At 49.2% G+C, this 23075-nt stretch overlaps 1 protein-coding gene across 1 annotated transcript in view; it reads left to right on the plus strand.

Moving 5' to 3' along the window:
- LOC115276266 (translation initiation factor IF-2-like) overlaps positions 1 to 19370 on the plus strand; it is a 64214-nt gene extending 44844 nt beyond the window's left edge. The window contains exon 3 of the mRNA XM_029920217.1: positions 19073 to 19370. Within this exon, the coding sequence (XP_029776077.1) occupies positions 19073 to 19370 (298 nt within the window). The remainder of the gene's footprint in view (positions 1 to 19072) is intronic.
- Positions 19371 to 23075: the final 3705 nt, after the last annotated feature.

A 23075-nucleotide genomic window follows, 5' to 3' on the forward strand; every position in this document is an offset into this window, starting at 1 on the left:
AGAACTCCCTATAACCCAGCAATAGCACTGCTAGGGATTTACCCAAGAGATACAGAAGTGCTGATGCATAGGAGCACATGTACCCCAATGTTCATAGCAATGTCAACAATAGCCAAAACATGGAAAAAGCCTAAATGTCCATCACCTGATGAGTGGTACCCAAGAAGATGTGGTATATATACACAATGGAATACTACATGGCAATGAGAAAGAATGAAATTTGGCCATTTGTAGGAAAGTGGATGGACCTTGAGGGTGTCATGCTAAGTGAAATAAGTCAGGCAGAGAAGGACAGATACCATATGTGTGCACTCATAGGTCTAACAGGAGAACAGGAGAAACCTAATGGAGCTCCAGGGGGAGGGGAAGAGGGAAACAGAGTTGGGGAGAGAGAGGGATGCAAAACTTGAGAGACTATTGACAGCTGAACATGAACTGAGAGTTGAAGGGGAAGGGGGAGGGAGGAAAAGAGGAGGTGGTGATGGAGGAGGGCACTTGTGGGGAAGAGCACTGGGTGTTGTATGGAAACCAATTTGACAATAAACTATTTTTTAAAAAAAGACATTTCACATAAAGGGATTCACACTAAAAAAAAAAGTTTGGGGGTGCCTGGGTGGCTCAGTCGGTTGAGTGTTCAACTTCGGTTCAGGTCATGATCTCACAGTTCCTGGGTTTGAGCCCCTCATCAGGCTCTATGCTGACAGCTCAGAGCCTGGAGCCTGCTTCTGATTCTGTGTGTCCCTCTCTCTCTGCCCCTCCCCTGCTCATGATCTGTCTCTCTCTGTCTCTCAAAAATAAATAAATGTTAAAAGAAAAAAGATATTTAAAAAAGTCTGGGGCTCAGGTATGGACAAGGGTGTCCTAGGGTGGATGGGTAACAAATATATTGTAATTTCCTTTTTGTTATCTGCATTTGAATTTCCTTTGTAATAGGAGAAAAAAAAAGTATGGAAGAATGGAAGGCCCGGAGGCCTAGCACACAGCTTGTATCTTAATTTAGCACTTACTTCACTCTTGGTTGCATAATGAGCTGTTTACTGTTTACCTCCCTTGAGGGCGGACACAGCTTATGCATCTGCTGCCCTCCCTACTCCTGTGGAGTGTGCCAGACACACTGGAGGTTTGCTGAGCACACAGGCGGCGCCCCCCAGTCCTGTGACTGAGCCTACAGCAGAGAGGGAGGGTTCCCGAGACCCTCACGTGCCTTCAGGCTCACAGAAGGAAGTGCACCTTCTTCTGGACCAGGCCCTGGGTGGTGACGCTCCTGGCGGACACATCTGGGCTGACCTCTGTGGGAAGCCGGGTGTGAGCTCAGGGACAGTTATTTATGGTGGCCCCAGCCAGGGTGCCCGTGGCAGGCGGCACCCAGCTGAGGAAGTAATTAGAGTGCTGCCAGGAGCAGGAAGCAGGGAGAGGCTTGGAGGCTCGGCTCCCTTTCCAGAGAGATATAAATAGCCGGTCTGGTGGCGGAGGTGGAGAGCAGTACGCACAGGAATGGAGGTGGGGGCAGCCAGTGCCTGAGGGGCCAGGGTGGGGGCTGTCTTCTTGGGATTGTCTGTCAGTCTGGCTTGGGAAGGTTGCAGGGGACTAGCCTGTCAAATTTCAGATTTCTGCCTGGGGCTCAGACCACTAATGTGGGAGCACCATGAAGGTCTCACAGACCTGTGTAGGTCCTGGCTTCCTGCCTGGAACTTTCTCCAAGAAGCTATTAAGGGTCAGGGTGGGATTCCAGAGCTCAGGATAATTTTTAGCATTTCCAAGGGAACAGTCCCTGTTGGTGCTGGGCAGCTCTGTGGCTGACTCATCTGAAAACACTTTATAAATAACCTGGAGGAGGGACGTGGGCTGTCCCTTCTCATGCCCCTGATACTTTGCAAGCAGGTGACAAATACTGAGGGCCCCAGAGCTTTCTAGATGTCAGGGCAGAGCCCCAACTGTGGTCGGGAAGAAGGGCCAGGGATGCTGGGATGATTGTCAGCTTCTGGTGATTGGGACTGTAGTGATTCTGGGGCCCCAAGGGACCCTCCATTTGGCTATGATGTTGCAGCACCCCCACTTTCTGTAGGGTGCACTGGGGATTACTGGCTGGGCCAACTGAGCCAGTACGGGCTAATCTTGCTGGATGACCTGGGATAAGTCATTTCATCCTCTTCGTCCCAGAACTGCCATTGGTAAAATGGGAGGGTCGAACTTGGCGAGTACTGAGCTCTGTGTCTGGCACATTGTAAGTGTGGATGAGCAGCAGCCAGGAGTGAGGGACAGGAGGAGGAGCAGTGACCCACGTCTGGAGCCCTGTGTGCTGGACAAGGAGATCTTTCTAACTGTCCCCGGGGGACACAGGAGCCCCCTGGGCCCAGGAGGCCTGGCGTCTGAAAGGTCCACTTAGATAGAACCTGATTATTGTCCCCGAGGAAGAAGGGACATTGACTAGTTTTACCCAGAAGGCTGACGAGGACCTGGGAGGCTAATATCAGCTAGGCATATACCGTGCTCTTACTGCTAGAACATTTCTAACTTTTGAGGTAGTGAGCTCCCTGTCTCTGAATGCATGTAAGGATGTGGAGGAAGGGATTCCTCCCTGAGTGAAGAGCTGTAGTTCAGTAGGTCCTGATGTGGCATGGCATCAGGATCCCTGGAGGAGTTTGTCAATGATACCTCCTGAGTGGGACTCCCAGGGGTGAGGCCCAGGTGTGTCTGAGCTATGTGGCCCTCCTGTCACAGTGCTGCTGACCTCAGAAGGCTGGGGCTAAATATGTCCCAGCTGCCCTTACCCTAAATGCATCATGCCATTTAGGTTTCCAGTTCTGTGCTGAGGGTAGATGAAGATCAACCACCTCAAGAGACTGTGAATGTGAAACTTAATCAATTGACTGGGTAGCTGCCCAGAACCGGGACAAATGGCTTCCGTGGAGGCCACTGAGAACATGGATGGCAGGTGTCACGCTTGCTGGCATTCCGTCCTCAAAAGGTTTTGGTATGTCTGGAGGGAAGCAGAGCCAGAGGGCCTTCAACAGGACACTCTGTCCTGTCAGCCAGTCCAGTTCATACTCAGCCCCTGACGAGCAAAGGGCCTGGTACCGGAGGAAGAGCATGGCCACAGGCAAGTCTGCAGCTTGATCAGACTCCCTGCTCCTCCCCACTTACTGTGTGACTTTGAGCTAATCCCTTTCCCTGTCTGGGCCTCTCATTTGTGGAGTGAGGGAGTTGGACTCTCAGCAGACGTGACATGTTATAGTACCTCGAAAGACCAGCAGCCGGGACATTTGCCTAGCTTCTGGCATCAAACATTGTTCTGACCTGGTTTGTTGGGGTGCAGTCTTTCCTCCTTTTTATTTCCCAAATGAACCCTGCCCTTTTAAATTTCCCAATGTCTGCTGGAAGTAGGGAAGTGGGTGGGGTAGCCAATCAGGCAGGAAGACCTTGCGGTGATGGAACCCGAACAATTAATGGGGAGGGAAGGAGTGAGCACCTAGATGTAGTCAGGCGGTGGGGCTGGGGGGAGGGGCACACTTGGCAGGGGCTCCGAGGAGGGAGGCCGGGGCCAGGTGAGCGGCCACAAAGCTACAGGTGCCGCCTCAAAGCTGGGCCTCCAGCCAGAAGGGGGATTCCAGGTTAATGATTGCGAAAGTCCCAAGAAGTATGAGACCAAGAGCCTGGTGGCCAAGTGTTAATCTACAAGACGCTTCTGGAGACAGAGCTGGGTTAGGGGTGGGGGCGGGCAAGGGAGCATTAACGCCATCTCCATTGCATTGGTACTGTTGCCAGCTCTCACATAACCCATACGAGAGGACGTCATTTGCCCCGGTTTACAGCAATGTTATCACGGCCACACAGCTGCTAAGAGGCAGAGGAGGATTCGAACGGGGGCTAGCTGATGCTAAAGCGCAGAGGGCTCCCTGTATGTTGTGGCTACCTCCTCTGTTGAAACCATGTTACAAAAGCATGTTGGCCCCCATCCGCCCGAGGGGCTGCACACGTCTGTCCCAGGTCAGCCATATGTGCGCTTACATGAACATGTATGAAGGAGATGTGATTTAGAACAAAATTGCCCTGGAAAAATTGGAACTCCCCTAGGATAACCCAATACCATGTCTGCAGGATTTGAACCTGGTTGCAAAACTGTTGGGGAAGTGCAGGTGAAGACGCGCTGGCCCTGGCCTTGAGCTCATCTGGTTTTCAGGAGGCCGGCTGCAGGATCGTTACAATGCTTTGTATTTCCAGGAGGAGGACATGAGCCACCAAGCTGGAGGCAATCTGGGAGGGCCCCCCAAGGAAGCAGAGCTTGAGTTGTCTCTCAAAGGGTGAACTGGAGTTTGCGTGCCAATTGGGAGTGGGAGAAGAGCATTCGTGGCGGTGGAACAGCATGTGAGGAAAGCTCAGAGGCCTGGAGGCTGTGGAATTGGGGAATGCGGGGTAGCTGTCTGAGGCTGGTGGTGGGGTGGGTAAGAAGTTGGGGTGTGAGAAGCAGAGATGGACAGGTGAGCGGGGCCAGGTTGGGAGGGGGTGTGTATGTGTGACTCGCTGACTTTGGCTGAGTCTCTGTTTCCTTAGCTGTGAGATGGGAACAATGAGGCCGTCTCTCTGTACAGGGCTGCTGTGAGATTTAAGCCAGCCAATGAAGATAAAAGGGTAGCGCTGGGCTTGACAGAGGCTTAATAACTGGTTTTGCTATTGTTGTTGTTGCTCGTGGTGATGACGATGGTAATAATTAAGAGTAACCAGGCTTTCCAGTTCCACTTTTGTCTATTTTTTTTAATTTAAAATGTTTATTTATTTTTGAGAGAGAGAGACAGAGTGTGAGGAGGGGAGGGGCAGAGAGAGAGGGAGACACAGAATCTGAAGCAGGTTCCAGATGCAGAGCTGTTAGCACAGAGCCCCACGCAGGGCTCAAACTCACGAACCATGAGATCATGATCTGAGCCTAAGTCGGATGCTTACCTGACTGAGGCATGCAGGCGCCCCTCCACTTTGGTCTATTCTTAACACAGCAGCAAGAATGATTCTGTTAAAACACAGGGTAGATCATGTCCCTCCTTTGCTTACAAGCCTTAGGGGACCCCCAGAACCTATAGTCTTTTGTAATAGTCTTCCAGTCCCTACACGATCTGACTGACCTTCCTCTAACCTCTTAATGCATGTCTGATGCTGTCTCCCTTCCATCAGGCTGCTTTAGCTACACTGGCCTCTTGAACATGCCAGGCTAGTCTGCCTCAGGACCTTTGCACTTGCTATTTCTGTTTACTGGACTGCTCCTCCTCAGGAATCCACATGGCTCACTTCTTAGCCTCTTTCAGATCTTTACTCAAATGTCATCTCTTTAGTGAGGTCTTTGGCCAAGCTATCTAAAATTACAAACTACCTCCCCTTCCCCACACACCGGCACCCCCCCCCCCATCTCCTTCCCTCTTTCATATCCCTTCTTTGCACTGATCACCTTCTAGCATACTATTAATTTGTGATGCATATTGCTTGTAACTCCTATTAGAATATAAGCTCATGAGGCTTTGTTTTGTGTCCTCCTGTATCCTTAGCTTCTAGCTTAGAATTGGTGTTCCATAACACATGTTGCTATTTTTTATATTATTATCTCTGGAGCATGAAGGGTAGGTTGGGCTGGCTTTCCCTCCTGGGTGTGGTGGCTCATGACCAGGGGCCTCCGAGCCTGCCTTGTTTCTTGGAAAGGCTTTTCTCCAGTCCCTTTGGGCTCTCCAACAAGAGCCCAGGAGCCGCAGACTTCATCTCCCCTCTGCAGGCTTTCCTGCTTATTTCAAAACACAGTCCGCTCCCCTGTTCAGGGCCTCCCTCCCTGCCTGAAAACTCCGTGAGCTCAGCAGGGTGGATGGCTAGCAGGTGGGGTGGACGGCTGGCAGCCTGTGTCCCATCTTTTCCCAGAGGCAGTTCCCCAGGTCCCAAAGCAATCTGGTGCCTGGCAGTTCCAGAGCCTATGTGGCCTGGTTTAGATGCTGAGGGCAGGGCCCCCGCTGCCGCCCTCCCCTCTCCCCATGCAGCAGGAACCCCACTCGAGGCCTCTCCAGAGCTTCCCCGGCCGTGTACATCCCACTCCTGTTAGGTTACTGGACTGGCTCCAAGCATGGGAGGAAAGGACCACGGTCACTGGGTCACTCCACTGGGCCAGGCTCCTCCTCCTTTAGGAGGACCTCCTTGGGTATCTCTGAGGGCCCCTGCCCTCCCAATAGCCCCGGTCCTGGCCCCTGTCAACACTTGTTGGCTCCATGTCCCATTTGCTTAGGGGCTGTTGGAGTGGCTGACAGTCTGATACATTTCCTGTTTATCGTGGCTCCTCGGGGACCTTCAGAGACACAATGTTTTAATTCTGAAGTGCGGCTAATGCAATTGTAGGCTGTCAGGGGTGGGAGTTTGGAATACGCTGGTCTCTAGTCTCTGAATTCCCATCAGGGGAGTGGAGGCTCCCTGGAAAGAGAACAAGATCTGGTATAAGACAGATGGGGTTGGGCAGACTTTACACTTAGCTGTGTCATTTTGGGCAAGTTGTTTGACCATCTGAAAAATGGGTGTCACAAGGGTACCACCGTTCTCTTCATATAGATGAGGCCCTTAGCTTGGGGTCATGCAGAGTGAGGGCCAAGAAATGGGATGCTACTTTTGCTGCAGGACACGGGGTCTGCCTTCTTCCTGCTGCGTGTTGAGCCACAGGTGGTGCCCACCCATCTCAGGCCCGGGCATAGCAGGGCAGGGGCCAGCTGGTCCCCTGACTTGGCCACAAGGTGAGAGCTCCTCTCCAGGGCCCAGCTTCTATCTGGCCATGGATCTCTATGCAGGACTGGGGTCGTGGGGGGGCAGAAGGGACCATCTCCCCCTGGTCCTTCCAGCTGGCTCTTTCTGCCCCCCAAGACAAGGCCCCTGATGAGGCAGATGGGCCACCCTGGGGCCCATGAGGGAATCCCTGAGCCTTGCATTGCACAGATGCTTTGCCACTCAGCAACTTCAATTTTAGAGGCTTCCGGAGGATCCCAGTTTCCTGCTGTCTTGCATGTAAAATGACCCTAATGAGGAAAAGAAATCCAGACATATATGAGCAGCTGTAAGGCTGGACATTCTGCAAATTGCAGGGTGCCGGGTCTGGGGAAGCCTGTAGGGTCATGAGGCCCACTTTCCTCCTTTAGACAATGGAGACCTCCAAGTGCAGAGAGGAGCCGTGACCTGTCAGGGGTCATACAGCTAGTAAGACGCTGAACTGGGATTTAAATGTCGGTTTCCTGACTGGTCATCCAGTGCCATCTCCGCTGCGCTCCACCAGCCAGACACCGAGCCTGGAATCCAGTTCTCTCTGACCGCAGAGCCTGTGTAAGCACCGTTACACCACGCTGCCATCAGGTTACCTCTTCCCCTCCAATAGCCAACCCCGGCCTTCTAAAATGAGGCCATCATACTTGCAGTCTCCCAGACTTGACTTAAGGTGGGCTTAAATGCTTCTGGGGTGGCACCTCACTCCTTCCGTTAGGAAACCGCTGCCCAACCTCAGAGTTTTCACTGGGAGGAAACGGCTCCTGCCACTAAGCCCCAAATTCCCGTCTGATTCCATTTCACATAATTACACCCTCTCATGTCATCCTCAGTAGTCTCCTCCCCTGTAGGGCTTCACACCCTTAGAGTCTTGCGTGCAATTATCCTGTTCTGCCTAACACGGCAAAGCCCAGAGGTGGGCCTTTTCATCTGTTACAGTTATTCCATTTCCCCTGTTCCTGCATGGTTTCAGATATTTCACCTCTGAACATCCTCCAATTTCAGGGTATCTATCTGGACTGGTGGTCGCCAAGAACCCGATGTGGCAGTCAGAAGAGATTTCCTTAGGAGCAGATAGATAGAGAAAGGGGAGGGTCCTCACGGGGTCGAGTTGTGTCCCATCTGCTAATAACAGGGGCATCTGGAGGGCCTCCCCTCCTCCTGTCCCCGGTGCCCAGGGCTGCCCACACGCCAGTCTAAAGGCAGAGGGGGCTTAGCAAACACCCTCCTGGGCACAGAGGGGTGGTTGGAATCCTCACTGAGTGGGGATGTGGGTTTGAATCTGCCTCCATCTCTCCCCTCTCTGTCCCCTCTCACTACCTGGTCCATTTTTTTATTCCTTCAAAAAACATTTAGAAGTGCCTGCTACTCTCCAGCCAGCGCTAGGAAGTGTAATACTATGGTAAACAAGAGGCGTATGGTTCCTACCCCTAATGAGCTTACGTTCCAGTGCATGGGTGAGGCAACACGCATGCAAAGCAACAGATGAAGATGAACATGTGAAATGCAAGGAGACCAAGGGCAGTGTCCAAGGAAGAAGAGTGACTGGAGCCACTTGCCTTGAGCGGTCCAGGAAGCTGCCTCCCTCCAGACTTCTTGTTTAATTGAATGTCTTTATCGCTCAAACCATGTTCCCAGGATAATCTTTTTGCAGCCCAACATCCTGAGTGATACGGGTGACTTTGTGTGGATTTGTTTCTCTTGCGTTTTTCTGTATTCTGTTCTCCAGCTCTTTTTGTACTCCTCAAAATCCCATTCTCAAAAGAGTCAGTAATGTAATTCCTGCCAATCCAGTTCCTCTTGAACTTTCTATAATACCTGACACTGTTCATCGTGGCTCCCAGAGGTCTCTGTCTCCTTGAGCTTCTGTGATGTTCTAGGGTGCTGGGTCTTAATCTGACACCCTTTTCTTCTTGTACTGATTCCTTCCCCTGATCTGCCTTTGCTGAACACCCATTTAGACTAGGAGTTGAATGTGTCTATTTTCAGAGGTCATTTAATTTACTGCTTTCAAAAATCCTGTGACAGCATTTTTATCCCCACTTTGCAGATGGGAAACTAGGTTCTGCGAGGTGAATGAACTTGCCTGAGGCCATCCAGTTAGTAAGTGACCCAGCTGGGATTTAAATTGAGGGATTTTTTACTTCAGTTGCATCATTTTGCCTGAGACAGTCAGTCTCTTTCTCATGGCTCACTTTATCCCTCTTCCAAGGTCAAGTGCCCCATTCTTATGGCATTAACTATGACTTTTATAGAGAGGCCTCCCAAATCTCAACCCATAATCTTGCACTATCCCCTTAGTCCTAAAGGGCCTTCTACCTTTGCATCGGGCAGAAGCTTCTATCCTTTACATTGGGCGTGTATAGAGTTCCCTAAACACCTTCTGTGATTTATGACCATGGCATCTCCCAGCCATGGCGATGGATGGACAGTCCCACATCCTCTTTGTCTACCTGCCTCCCTCTTTCATATCATATACTCAGTCAGAAGCAGTGGCCTGTGGTGACTCCATTTCAAATGTTTTTTTAATCTGTCCCTTTGCTCTCATTCCTAGGCAGTGACCCATCTCCTCCCCTCCCTCTAGCACAAAGCTTCCTTCCTGCTTCAGCCCCTCATCTCTGGTCCCTCCCTGAGATGCTCCCAGGGGGCCCGTTCCAGTGCCATTTCCTTCTGCTCCTCACTCTTTGGCTCCCTCGCAGGTCCCCGTTGCCTCACTTTAATGGCTCCGTGTTATCTGGCTCCAGCCTTGTTTCTCTAGAGTAGTTCAAACCAGCGCGCACTGTCTGCTGTTTCACACACACCCCCGCTTCCTTCATTGCAGCTGCGCATCTGCCCAGCCCTGCCTGCCCTTATCCTCATCTTTCAGAGTGCCACCTGTGGTCTGCTGGGCCATGAGCACTCTCTGGTCACCAGATCCCTGGAATCTCTCCCACCTCAGCTTATATAACACTCATTGTCTCTGTAGGTCACTGGGGTACCTGTCATTTGCTCACTGTGTCATGATGTCTAAGCTGGGTGTCCCAAACAAGATTGTAAAGTCCTTTATGATTGGAACTATGCCTCTCCCTGTCTGAGGCTCGGTGTAGGAGAACTGAATAGAGACACTCTCTAACCTAACCTAAGTCTAACCCAGCTTCCTGTATAAGTATTGATTAAGCATCGGTTATGTCCCGCATATGATGCTGTGCACTGGGAATGCAACTGAGGAGACAAAATTCCTGCCCTCAAGGGGCTTATGGTCTAATAGGGAAGACAAATAAATTTTGGGTAGTATGATTGTTTTATAGGGAAAGCATAGGGTGCTTATAACAGGGACTCCTAATCATGGCTAAACTGCCAGGGAAGACTTCCCCAAGGAAGTATATTTTATTCTAATTAAATTGTTTAATTTAATTTTTTACAGTTTTCAATTTTTATTATTAGATTCCACAAAGAATAACATTTTCTAAAATGTTTATTTATTTATTTGCATGTGAGAGAGATAGAGTAAGCAGAGGAGAGGCAGAGAGAGAGAGAGACAGAATCCCGAGCAGGCCTTGTTCTGTCAGCGCAGAGCTCGATGCGCGGCTTGAACCCATGAACCATGAGTTCATGACCTCAGCTGAAACCAAGAGTCGGATGCTGTTAACAGGCAGTCCAAGAATAACATTTTAATAAATGTAGTCAGAACAAAATGTATGGAAAAAGAAAATACAAACTGTACTACCCAAGGTAGTGAATTTTAAATTTGAGACCCCAAGGGGTTTATTCAGGTGATGAGGAGGGAAAGATAGTTCCAGGCAGAGCATAGATGAAGGTTTGGAAGTGACGCAGAGTGTAGCATAGTTGGGGGACTGAAAACTGCAAGTCTGATATGGCTGGGGCTGCCCCGGAAATGCGGGGGAGAGAAGCCATAAGAAGGGGCTGGGAGAATGGGCCGGGGCCAGACACGCTGGGCCCAGGAAAAACCGGAGCCTGGCGTTCTATGGCCTTCATGAAGAGATGGTGATATTTTTTCAGCTAAGGAAGCTATGGATACAGCGACATGTCAGGGGGCCCAGAAGGAGTAGTAGATGACTCGGAGGCAGGGAGTGGTGAACAGGCTGGCAGAACTCTGAAGACTATGGAAACATTCCAATCGCTGGAACCTGCACTGTGACCTGGCCAGTGGTCAGGAATTCCAAAAGCACTGTAGGAGTTTACCAGGAAAAGCACGGTAAGATACTAGCCACTGAGAGGTGTTTGTAAAGCCCTGTGTTGGGAGTGGATGGTTCAGGAAAGTCTTCCTGGGACTGAAGGGCTATGAGATGCGTCTGGAAGGCGGGACTCACAGTGTGCAGTGCTTGTTGGGCTCAGGACTGCATTCTCTTCTTCCTGGCTGTGCCCAGGGCCCAGCTCTTGTCTAATGGCCGGTGGCTCTGGGGCCCATGTTGGCTGTTACCCTTGGAAAAAGCATCTTAGTTCCTCCTTTCACAGCAGGAGCTGTCCTTGGGATGATGGGCTTGGCAAAGGCCACTTCTCAACACTCATTTCCCACCTGGCCTCTACCAACCTACGCAAATAGCTACTTTCTTTCCAAGGCAATTGGACTGACCTGTCCAACCATGCTAAAACCATAAGATGGTCTGAACTGAGGTCTTTACTATAGCACCCCACTACACTGTCCAGAATTATTCTGTATTATCTATAAAGTAAAATTTTCATTGATATCCATTCCTTCCCATAGAATGAGTGGGTTGTAAAATGACTAGTTGTAACACTATCTCCAAGAAGCCCTACTTCTTTCTCTTCCCTTTCCAAAGAATTTTGCTTTGATTAATTCAACAAATATTTGTTGAGTCAGGCATTAATCTAGATATTTGGGATACATCAGTGGGCACAACAAAGAGCATAATAAAGCCTACAATTTAGCAGGCAAGACAAACAGAAGGCACAATAAGTAAGTTATATTGTTTGCTAGAAAATGGAGTGAATGCTATTTAAAAAATAAGGGGGGGGCACCAAATAAGTTTTCTACTTCCATGAGCCAAGCTATCTTAGTGGGAAGGAGGATTGGAGCAATAAGTGGGAAGGAAGACATAGGACGGGGCTTCTGGGCTTTCTTGGTTGTATTTGTTTTGTTTTGCTATAAGCCCTTGTCCCTGGTTGGAATTTTAAACTAATTGCATGTATTACTTTGATAATAATAAAAATCAAGTTCAAACAGTGCTGTGACTATATTGGGAGGTGAGGGTGGCAGGGTGAGCTAAATTCTCTTCTGTCAGTGCAGAAAACAGGACAAGGTTTCTAAAGTTGATAAATCAAGATACAGAAGTCAGGCATATCCAAAGATTTTAAAGCAGAAACAGCTAAAAGAGTGAAAGAGTCATTTCTTCTGGGAGAAAAGCAATGAAGGTAGGAAGGTGTAAGAGTAGGCAGGGAACTCTTATTCTTTGTTACAAACCTTTTGATATGTTTGGATTTTTAACACCATAGGCATGTGTCACTTTGATGATTAAAAAAACCCTATTCTACTGAGCCCTGGGGGCGGGGGTGTGTTTCCACAGGGATATCTTGGGGGCTTCTGTAGAGAGTGAGTTGTTGGTAGACTTAGGTAAGCTCTGCCTTCCTTTCTTTTATTTGTTTCATATCTCTGACTTTCATGCAAAATGTTTGAACAAAAGGTTCTGCGGTTGAAATTGGTTTGAACTCCATAATCTCTCTTGGTTCTCATAATTAATGATGCTTTATAAGCACCTATAACCCTTTATGCTCATGCCTGTTTACTTTCTCAGAGAATTTTCACCACTTAATCAGGAGCCTTGCGTCTTCCCCCAGCTGGCTATGGTTGAAGTGATTTGTGAGTTTGTTGCCAGACTGCTTGGTGTGGAAGTGACACCCTGCAGACAATCATCCAATGATTACTACGTCAGGGGGCCCCTGGAGACCCTGTTGGGACGGGGACCCCGTGTGAATTCTGCCCGGCCCCCGGCACAGTGGCTGTTGTAATGACAGGTGAGCGTTTGGCAAATAGTTCCAGTATCTGCAGTTGCTCCTGGGGTAGCTGAGAATTCTTATAGAATCTTGCCTCCCACTCCAATTCCTCCAGTGGGGAGAGAGGAGGGAGGTAGCAAGGGAGAGTGACAAGGGAGAGAAGAGGGGAGGGAGAAGGGGAGGGAAAGAGAGAGAGAGAGGTGGAGAGAGACTATGAATGAAATCAAGAAAGGGAGGCAACTCCCTATTAGCTTAGTCACCTCCTAGTGACTGCACTTCTAGACATGTGTCACTGTTTGCCTGCTCTGGTACTATTTTTAGGGCAGGTCCCCTCCATTCATGTTTCTGGGGCCTTTGCAGTCATCCCTCTTGCTGCATTCCTGGCAGCTGCTTTCCTGAGTTTTGAAGTTCCAGAGATTCTGTTTCCAGGCACCTTTCATGCCTTCCTGGCTTTGTACACCATGTTCTTTTATCTGCTGTCTGGGGATATGATACTAATCCTTGAAGTCCAAGCTCAAATGTCATGTCGTTTGTAAAACCTTTACTGGGCCTCAACTCTGAGGAATCTCTCTACACCTTAGCACTTATCACAGAGCCTAGTCACCCCTTGGTTATATTTTGGTGTCCTTGAGGGTTGGACACATCCCATGATCTTCACTTGGCCTGGCATAGAGTGGGTGGCATAGAGTAACTGCTCACTGAGTTAAAGGAGGTGCAATTGCTGACCTTTTCTGTGCTTTAGAAAACCTTGCTTGACCTAGAACAAATACTGCTGTGGGAAGATCTCCAGAAATCTCCATAAACCTTATCCTGTTTTCATCTTGAAAGACTAGATTTGGAAGAGTCAGGTAACATCTGGAGAAAGCCTCCTATTCTCGGAGGGATCTTATCTGGGGAGGGAGAATTATTGCCACTGTTTTACAGATCAGAAAACAGAGGTTCAGAAATATTGAGACTTGCTGGTGGTCACATAGTAAATAGAGAGAGAGGTTGAAATCCATGTCATCCGACTCCGGAGATACTGTTTCCTACCACACGCTTCCGCATAGTCCCCACAGTGTGCTCTGAGATCACACCATTTGAGACTGTCCAGACCACAATTTCCCCCTCAAGCATTCATGTAATCATCTTCCTTCCAGACCCAAGTGTTGAGAATCTTTCTGTCTCCCTGGATTTTTCATTTCCCTGAGATCTGCTAATCTTTTCCTGTCTCCTCTGCAGTATGCAGAAATTCATTTCCTTCTCTTCACTGTCCAGATATCATGATTTCCAAATCCTTCAGTTGGTTTCATTTTCTCGCTGTGGTCCTTTTTTTTGGAGACTTTCCAATATAGCCACATATTGAAGGATGATAAACAATGAATTAGTCAGTAGATCTTCTTTGATGTTATTTTGTGGGCAAGCTCATTAATTTATGACGAAACATCAAAGAGCTCAGCTCTTGCATAGGACTGGTTTGTCCCAAGGCTGCTGGGTACTAATGATTAATCAGATTAAATCTCAATGTCTTCTGCTTCAAGAGTTAAAGTCCAAATGACTGGACTGTGGGAACATCCCATCCTGTAGCGGCCCATTGGCTCTGAGTCATCCTGGTATGAAACTCCTCATTCCAGCTGGGGCTCTCCCTTCATGGCCTCCACCTTGATGCCTCTAAGTGTTGAGGTCTGTCAAGACTGGTATAGCAACTGTGGAGGCAGTGTAGTGATAAAAGGCTGAAGCTGTTAAAGTCTCTTTCTAGTCGGGGGAGCTGGATATTAAAAGGGATCACTCATTCTTGCGTGGACTAGCTCAAGGATCTCCAGAGAGTCCTAGTCCTGTAATTTCAGTGGGAAGGAGAACTCTCTTTGGGTCACACAAGAAAAGTGCCAGCATCATGCTCAGCACATAGCAAGCTTTCCATATGTGATGGTTGAATGGACTTGTTGAGAAAGGTCATGGTGCAGGAAGCCTCTGGCTAGTTGAAGAGGAGTAAGAAATAGAGCTCAGGTCTTTGCTTTGCTTATACAACACCTCCTAACCTACTCACATCTGTGGCCATTTACTTTGCTTCTCCCATTTTATTTGTGGTGGAAAATTGTCTGTGCCCCTCTCTAAAACCATTCCCTCCATGAGTACCCTGGATCCCATCCTTTGCTGACTTCTTAAAGGTTTGCTTCTGTAATTAACCCTCTTTTATCTGAGCCATCAGTGTTTCCCTCTCTACTGGACCATTTATTTTGGCAAACAAGCAAGCTCCAATGTGCCCCCATCTTAAAAGAACCTCTCTTGCTCCCACTGCTTCTTCAGGCCACTGTTTTCCTCTTTACTCCCTTTTACAAGAAAAATGGCTCTCAAGACTTGTCTACACTCTCAGTAGCTCTCCTTCTCCTCCATTCAAACTCTCACTTCACTCCGGATCCCATCCCCATTCTCCACTGAAACAGCTTTTACCAAGGTCATCAGTGACCTTCCAACTGTCAAACCCAATGGTCATTTCTCAGTCCTCATCTTATTCTACATATGAGCAGCTCTCAGTGCAGCCGGTAGGGCTCTGTTACCAGATTTCTTGCTTGGCTCCAGGACACCACTCTCTCTTAGGCCTCCTCCTACTTCACTGGTCACTCTTCTCAGTCAACTTCCATCTTCTCAGCCTGTAAGTAATCAAGTGCCAGGGAACAGTTCTTGGGCAATTTTTCTAGCTACATCCACTCCCTAGATTATCTCCTCTGGTCTCATGGTTTCAACTACTGTTCACGTTCTGGTGGCTCCCCAACTCTCTACCTCTCTCTTGAATCTCAAATGCCCACTCCATTTAGATGTATAATATGCACATCAAATTTCAAACCTAAATCAACTAAACCAAACTGTGTTCTCCATCCTTTCAGGCCTACTCTTTCCTTAGGTTTTCCTTCTCAGTAAATGGCAACTCCTTCCCTCCAGTGGCTGAGGCTTCAAAACTTGGAATCATCTTTCACTCACTTTCATACTGCACCCCTACTTTATCAACAGGTTCTGCCAGCACTACCTTCAAATCATATCTAGGGTCTGGCCACTCCTTACCACTTCCCACTTACTACCCTAGTCTAGGCCACCACCATATGTTGCCTAGACTACTCTTACAGCCTCCTAACTGGTGTCACTGCTTCTATCCTTGCCTTCCTCCCTCTTTGCTCCCTATCCCATCCCAGCCCTAGTACCAGGGTTGTCTTTAAAAAACTACAATTAGATAATGCCATGCTTCTACCTTAAACTTTCTAAGGCTTTTGATCCCACTTTCTGAATAGAATCCAAAGTCCTTATCAGGGCCTATGAGCCCTTTAAGACCTGGCTCCTGCTGCTTCTCTGATCTCAGGTCCCATCTCTCTTCCCCTTGCCCACTCCAGTCTAGCTACAGTGGTTTCCCTGCTCTTCTCTGAACATGCTCCTGCCACCTGTCCTGCACTGACCCCTAAGCTAGTCACTTTTTCTTTAGGTATCTGCATGTTAAGTTCTTTCACTTCCCTCAGGCCTCTACCCAAATTTCACCTTATCAAAAAAAAAAAAAATTCCCTAACTATCCTTCTAAAGTAACTCTCCTCTGTCACCTCTCTTTACCATGCTTTACTTTTCTTCCTAGCAATGATCACAACTCAACATATTTTATACTGAGTTGTTTATCTGCCACTGATTGTTATCCCTATTAATATGTGAATTCAATAAGAACAGAGTCTTTACACATGTAGTCATTGCTGTAGCCCAACCTCTGAGAATAGTGTCAGATGCCTAGTAAATGTTCACTGAATACACATGGAATGAATAGATTTGTTAAATGGACTCATCTAGGTCTCTTGTCATCAGGCAAAGAGGTGGTTTCCAGGTGGTTATTTAATGAATATGATCAAAATCAAGTGTGAGGAACTGGGAGAGGTATCCATGGAGATCATCAAATCATGCAACTATTTAATACTAGTGACCACCATGGGATTCACAGATATTGTCAGTTTGCTCCTTGATGCCAAATCATTGGCCAAAACTCTAAGGTGGGATGAGACATCTGCCTTTAGCTTCTTTCTTTCTTTCTTTCTTTCTTTCTTTCTTTCTTTCTTTCTTTCTTTCTTTCTTTCTTTATTGAGAGACATAGAGAGACAGCACATGCAGGGGAGGGTCAGAGAGAGGGACGGAGATACAGAATCTGAAGCAGGCTCCAGGCTCTGAGCTGTCAGCTCAGACATGGGGCTCAAACCCACAAACCATGAGATCATGACCTGAGCTGAAGCTGGCCACTTAACTGACTGAGCCACCCAGGCGCCCCAACTTCTTTGGCATGTCATTTATCCTTTGGGACTCAGTTTGCTCGTCTGTGAAATAGGCAGTTAGAGGTATGGTTATTGGTCTGCTAGTTTAAGGTCTCCAAGATGCTGACGGGAGGGAGTGCAGTTAGGAGGATCAACCACATAAGCTCTGGAACTTGACTGCTTGTATTTTGAATCCTGCCTCCATTTCTCACAAACCACATGACCTTGGGCAATTTTCTCAGTTTTCTTGTTGGTAAAGTGGGAATAATAAAAGGACAATAATAACATTTAATTCAAAGAGTAATTGTGAGAATTACATAAGACAGTACATGTATGTAGCATATGGTTTGGCACATAATAAATGCTCAATAAATGTTAGCTATTCTGAAGGGAAGTTGTGAGAGGCCATTGCTAGTGATGTGTTGTAGGTGCAGCAAACTATCCTAGAATATTAGATGACATGAAATCGTTAAAGGTGTGATGATAATATCGTGGTTAGGTATGGTTAGGTAGAATCCCTTATTCTTAGGAGAAGCACAGTGAAGAGCTGAAGGAGAAGGCTTGATAATATCTGTCACTTCCTAATAATCTAGCCAGACATATATCTATGTTTCCATATCTCTCAAGAAAATATGGCAGGGGCGCTTGGGTGACTCAGTCGGTTAAGCCTCCGCCTTCGGCTCAGGTCAGATCTCACATTTGTGGGTTCGAGCCCCATGTCAGGCTCTGTGCTGACAGCTCAGAGCCTGGAGCCTGCTTCCGGTTCTGTGTCTCCTTCTCTCTCTGCCCCTCTCCCTCTCATGCTCTGTCTCTCTCTGTATCAAAAATAAATAAAACATTAAAAAATAAAATAAATGTTTTAAAAAAAAGAAAATATGGCAAAATATTAACAAATGTTGAAACTAGGTGGAGAGTATGGTTACTGTACTCTTCTTTCAACTTTTCTGTGTGTTTGAAAATTTCAAAATGGAAAGTTGAAGGAAAGAAAAGAAAGGACCCTAGAAATGGTCTAGGGAAGTCCAGCTCTCATTTTACAGAAAGAAGCTCAGAGGTGTAGCTTTTGACCAAGGTCATAGAGCCGGAGGAGCCTGAACCAGAATCCAGGTCTCCTGGCTGCTGTTGCCCTTCAGGCAGCAGTGAGCTACGGAGAGGCAGACTCTGCTTCCCCAAAAGACCTGGGGTGTTGTGGATGTGTAAAAAGGCACTTGTGTTGGTGTTTCCTTTTTGTTTATTAAGCAAATAGGTAGGTCATTTGGCTGGAAGCTTTGATGTCAAAATTGTGAAGGCACCACCAGGGCCGGCCCTGACATCCTGGGTAAACCAGTTTGGCACCATCTGCTTGTGTTTGTTGAGTGGTGGTGGTGTATCTGTAAACGCTGGATTTCATGAGAGAGAGCGAAGAGTAGGGGTGAGGCCAGGGTCAGAAAGAGCAGTGGAGAGACTGGCTTCAGTTCTGGAGCTCCCAGAAAGAAGGGACCCCAGGGTTTCTTTGGGGATGAAATGCAGGCACGTATTTAAAGAAAGGAAATAATTCTCTGCGGTCAGCAAACATTCTCCTCTAGCTAATAGGGTTCAAAGCAGTGAAAAGAAGAGACGAGGAGAGGAGGGAATGTCCATGCAAGTCTGGGGAGGGGGGCACAGAGAAGAAACGGGGGAGCAAGAACAGAAAAAATACGGTAGAAGAGGCCCGGGGCCACGGTGGAGGAGGTGTTGGGGGAGGGGTGTTGAAAAGGTAAAGAGGCCGCACCTGGGGACCTGCGAACGCTTGGAGGACTGTCAGCCTCCGCAAGCTGGAGTGTCTCGCCCCAGAACCGTCCTGCCTCTCTCTTCTCTGGGTCTGGAAGTCTCCGGAGGCCCTGGTAGCAAGCGCAGAGCTCCTGGCGCTCTTACGAGGGGGAAGGGCTGGCAGGAGAGGCGGGGCCTCCGGGCCGGGCGGGAGCGAAGCCTCTGGCCGCGGGCGGGGCTCCTCTCCGGCGGGCGGGCGCCGGAGTCTGGGGGCCGCGCTTCCCCCTCCCGGTCCGCGGAGGCGCCTGGCCCCTCCTCCTCCTGCAGCCCCCACCCCCGCCGCCGCTGTCAAAGATAAACCGGGCCGTTGCTTGCAGGAGCAGCGGCTGCCGGCGGTCGGGCGGTGAAGAGCCTCGGGCGCGGCCTCGCCTCCCCGGCCGGGCGCCCGCATCAGCACCGCGGATAGCACAGCGGCAGTCGCCAGTACCTAGGCGTCCTCCGGCCCTCCAACTAGCCGGGCCCGCGGCGTCCGCATCAGCACCGCGGACAGTGCCCCGGGCCCCATCTCGCCGCGGCCAGCCCACCTGCTTCCCGAGTCAGCACCGCGGACAGCCCCCGTTCACCGGCCTCGCAGCAGGCTCGGAGTGGTCAGCGCCCCTGGAACATGGCCACTGAGGTAGGGGGCGACTGCCCTGCCCGCAGGCAGTGGCTAACTGGTGTGGGAACACATCCCCGCTAGGGGTGGACTGGGCGGGAAAAGAAGAAGGTGGGGGCGGGGGTGAGGTGAGGTGGGGGGGGTGAGGGCGTGGGGTAGGGTAGGATGGGGTGGTTGGTTCCCCTGAATCGAGTCTTGAGGGGAGGGGTGGGGGTCAGAGTGGCAGGGTGGAAGAGGGGCTTCTCCTGAGAACTCATCTCGCCCCTGGCGCTCTTACCCATCTGAGTCTCCGAGGCTGCCCAGGCCACTTGTTGGCACTAGCACCAGGTTTGCTCCAGGGCCCCAGCTGGGGTTTCCCCTTACCCTGGAACTCCTAGTCCTAAAACTACTTCCCTAGAGGTTTGGAGGTGAGCTCGCCCCTATTTTAGGGGAGGGAAAGCAGCTGGTGGCTGTTGCTATGCAGTGCAGCCATCGAGCTTTTAAACCCAAAATCCTGGTTAAGAGATGACAGACCTACCTCCACATTATTTCCTTTGTGGAGGAGTGAGGGGACAAAGAATCCTCAGGCCAAAACCTCAAACAGTTAGTTTTAATGAGCTGCCTGCTCCAGTCTCCACTTTTGCATATTGTGCTTTCTTTTCTTATATATACCATTCAAGTTTCTTGTACCAGGGTGTCTACATTTCCTGTGTCTGATGGGAGGAGCTATCTTCTTCAGGGTGTGCTTATAGGTGTGTCACCTTCAAGGGACTTGAAAGCTGAACGGAGGGACTTGTTGGCTGAGGGCAGAATCTTGGTGCAGAGGTTTAGAGGTCAGGATTTCCTCTTGTACTTCCTCCTTTCATGTGGGAAATGGCGCTCTTTATGTTCCCACTTTATAAGTGGTAAAGCTAACACATGGAGAAAGGGAGGACCTATTTGATACATAGCATGTTAGCAGCAGAGCTGAAAAGTTTCTTCCTTTGGATTTTTGGAGTAGAACCCAGGACACCAGGGTCTCCCCAGTTCCGATGTTGACTTCTTTTGTGGTGTTTCCCTATTTCTCATCCAGCTGGAACACAAGCTAGGGGCAACAGCACAGGCTTTTGAATAACTCTCTGCATTGCCTCTGGGCATCCTGGTGAGCAGGGTGACATCAATACCAAGTGTTACCTTTGCAATTCTGCTGTTGTGGCCACCACAGAACAAGGTGCAGTTGCTTGGTACTGCTCAGCTTTGTGACAAGGCACAAGGTTACTCAGGAGAGCTCACCCTCCAGGACCCTTGTGAGGGGGCAAGCCCTAAGCTGACCTATGGAACTTGGTTTTACAGGTGGACAAATGCAAAATAAATAATCAGAAATCTCATAAAGTGCCAACGTTACTGAGAAGAGCAGGAAGAACAAAGGAGAAATGGCCAAGGATCTGGTCACCTTCCAGATAGGGCTGCCAGGCTGCCAGGCTGCAGCAAAACCTGCTGGTGTTGGGCAGCAAAGGACAACTTGGTGTAGCTGGGCCAGGGAAGTGGGCAGGAGGGCACCACAGCTGTGATCTGACCAGACAGATTCCAGGAGGCCCATTTGTCCCACCATATCTCCACTTTAGGTCTGTTATGGTCCAGAAATTCCAACCAGCAGACTCACATCTCTAGGTTGAGGCAGTGTTTCTAGGAGGCTGCTGTTAGGCATGTGTGACTCTCTCCTGGGAGAGGCTCCTCTTATAATGCCTCTGTGAATATAGCACTTTCCTGTATACAAAGCACTATCACATATATGATCTCCTTTGAGCTTCAGAGCAACCCTGTGAAGTGGGCAAGGATGGTGTTATTATCCGCAATTAACAGATGAGCCAACTGAGGCTCAGGAGCTTGCCTGATCTCTGTGAAGTAGCATCATTATCCCATTTAGCAGAAAATGCAACTGGAATGCAAGACTTATTCAAGAAATAATGGTTCAAAAGAGGCAGGACAAGGACTGGAGATTGAGTCTTCTGCCTCCCTGGTCAGTGTTTTTTTCCTGCTGCGGCCAGGTGTATTCAACTAGCCAACGGTGTTGCTCAAGAGAGAGGTGGGCACTAGGGGCGGTGACATGAGGCTGTGATGGAGGAAGGGATGGGACAGAAGAGTTCAGGAAGGACCCAGGCCCTCTGTTCAGCCTGGCTGGGTCAGCTTGAGGGCAGAGGGACAGAGGAATGCCCAGAAGGAATGGAGAGCAGAGGACAAACGTTACCCATTTCCCAATGTGGCCTTCGGTGGACCCTGCTGGCAGTACTGAGGGAGGAAGGCTGAGCTCTGCCAAGGCACAGAATGTGCACATTATCTGGGCTGTGGAGTGAGTCATTCTCCCCAGGCTGTTTTTACTGTTAGGACTGAGTTAAGATTACCAGGGAAAACCTGTTGGGAGAAGGAAAACCTCATGCCAAACTTCTTGGCCATTCCCTTTGGATTCTGAATGGTAAGTCCACAGTTCCAGCAGAAGTTGTTCTGAGAGGTGAAGAGGAGAGCAAGAGAAGGAGAGGGAGAGAGAAGGGGAAAGGGGAGCGAGAGAAGGAGCGGGAGGGATAGGGAGACAGATGGAGAGGAAGATAGGTGAAAGGGAGAGGAGGAGAAGCATAAAGAAAGAATGGATGTCCCTGTATCCCTGGATGGACGGCTGCTTCCTAATTTCTGTTTAGGAGTTAGCATTTAGGGAGGGGTGTGTGTGTGAGGAACTCAGAGGAGGGATGAAGCCTCCTGAGTGATACACTGACCTCATTTGGAAAACTGTAATGAGCCCATTTCCTGAGCGACAAACCTCTGTGAATGTATGTCACTGGGAGCAGGGTCTGCCCTGAGAAACAGTACAGATGGCCAAGGACAACTGGGAAATACCTGGCTGGGTGGAGTTTGGCCCCTAAGAGATTTTTAAATGCACCCAAGTAGCATTATCCAAGCAAGGCATTTGGAGGTTTGATCTCTGAGGCTTGGAATTAACAACCAGCAGACAGTGGGTTGGGCTTGGGCCCTTGTGTAGGCTGAGAAAAAGGGAGGCCCTGTGCCTGGGTTTCCAGCCTGAGGCTTGACTTGGCTGCTTGTGACTCATGATCCTCACTCCTCCTCCACACCCCAGCCAGGGATCATGGTGTTGGTTCATGAGCTGAATCTCCTGTGATTCTTGAGTTGAGCCTCAAATGCATCCTCTGGAATCAGCTAGTTTTTAATGAGGATGGAGATGTGGGCCAGATGGGGCCTCCTGTTTCTCTTGGGCAGATCGGGACTGGGAGTGCTTGCTTGCTCCTCCCCACCTCTGTCAGGTTGGCTCTGTCAGGTGTATGGTCCACTGCCTTCCTATCCCTGTTATACTGGTGCCAGCAGATATCACCACTGCCTTTTTCTTTCTTATGAAATGCCTACTGGTCCTGTCCTTACCCAGCTGCCAGTGAGCCTGAGGATGGCGGTGAGGGAGAGGGCAGAGTTGAGGAAAGTAAGAAGTAGATGAAAAGCCAGGTGTCAGGGTCAGTTAGGAAACACTGGGGGAGCTGCTCAGGGGAGACACAGAACCTATGGTCTCATAGAGGTGCAGGCATATTCTGGGATCCTCTTATGGGGTTTCAGAGCATCATGGATCTCTCCATGCCTTATTTGGTCTGCTTAGTACTTACAAATGTAAACATTTATTGGAAATGTAAAAAAAATCAAGATAGTAGATATTAAAGAATCTGGATTTATGATTTCTCTTAAGATGTTGGAAGCATGACATCCTGGGCTCA

Source organism: Suricata suricatta, chromosome 2 (genome assembly GCF_006229205.1).
Source record: "Suricata suricatta isolate VVHF042 chromosome 2, meerkat_22Aug2017_6uvM2_HiC, whole genome shotgun sequence".
In the NCBI taxonomy this organism is placed as follows: domain Eukaryota; kingdom Metazoa; phylum Chordata; class Mammalia; order Carnivora; family Herpestidae; genus Suricata; species Suricata suricatta.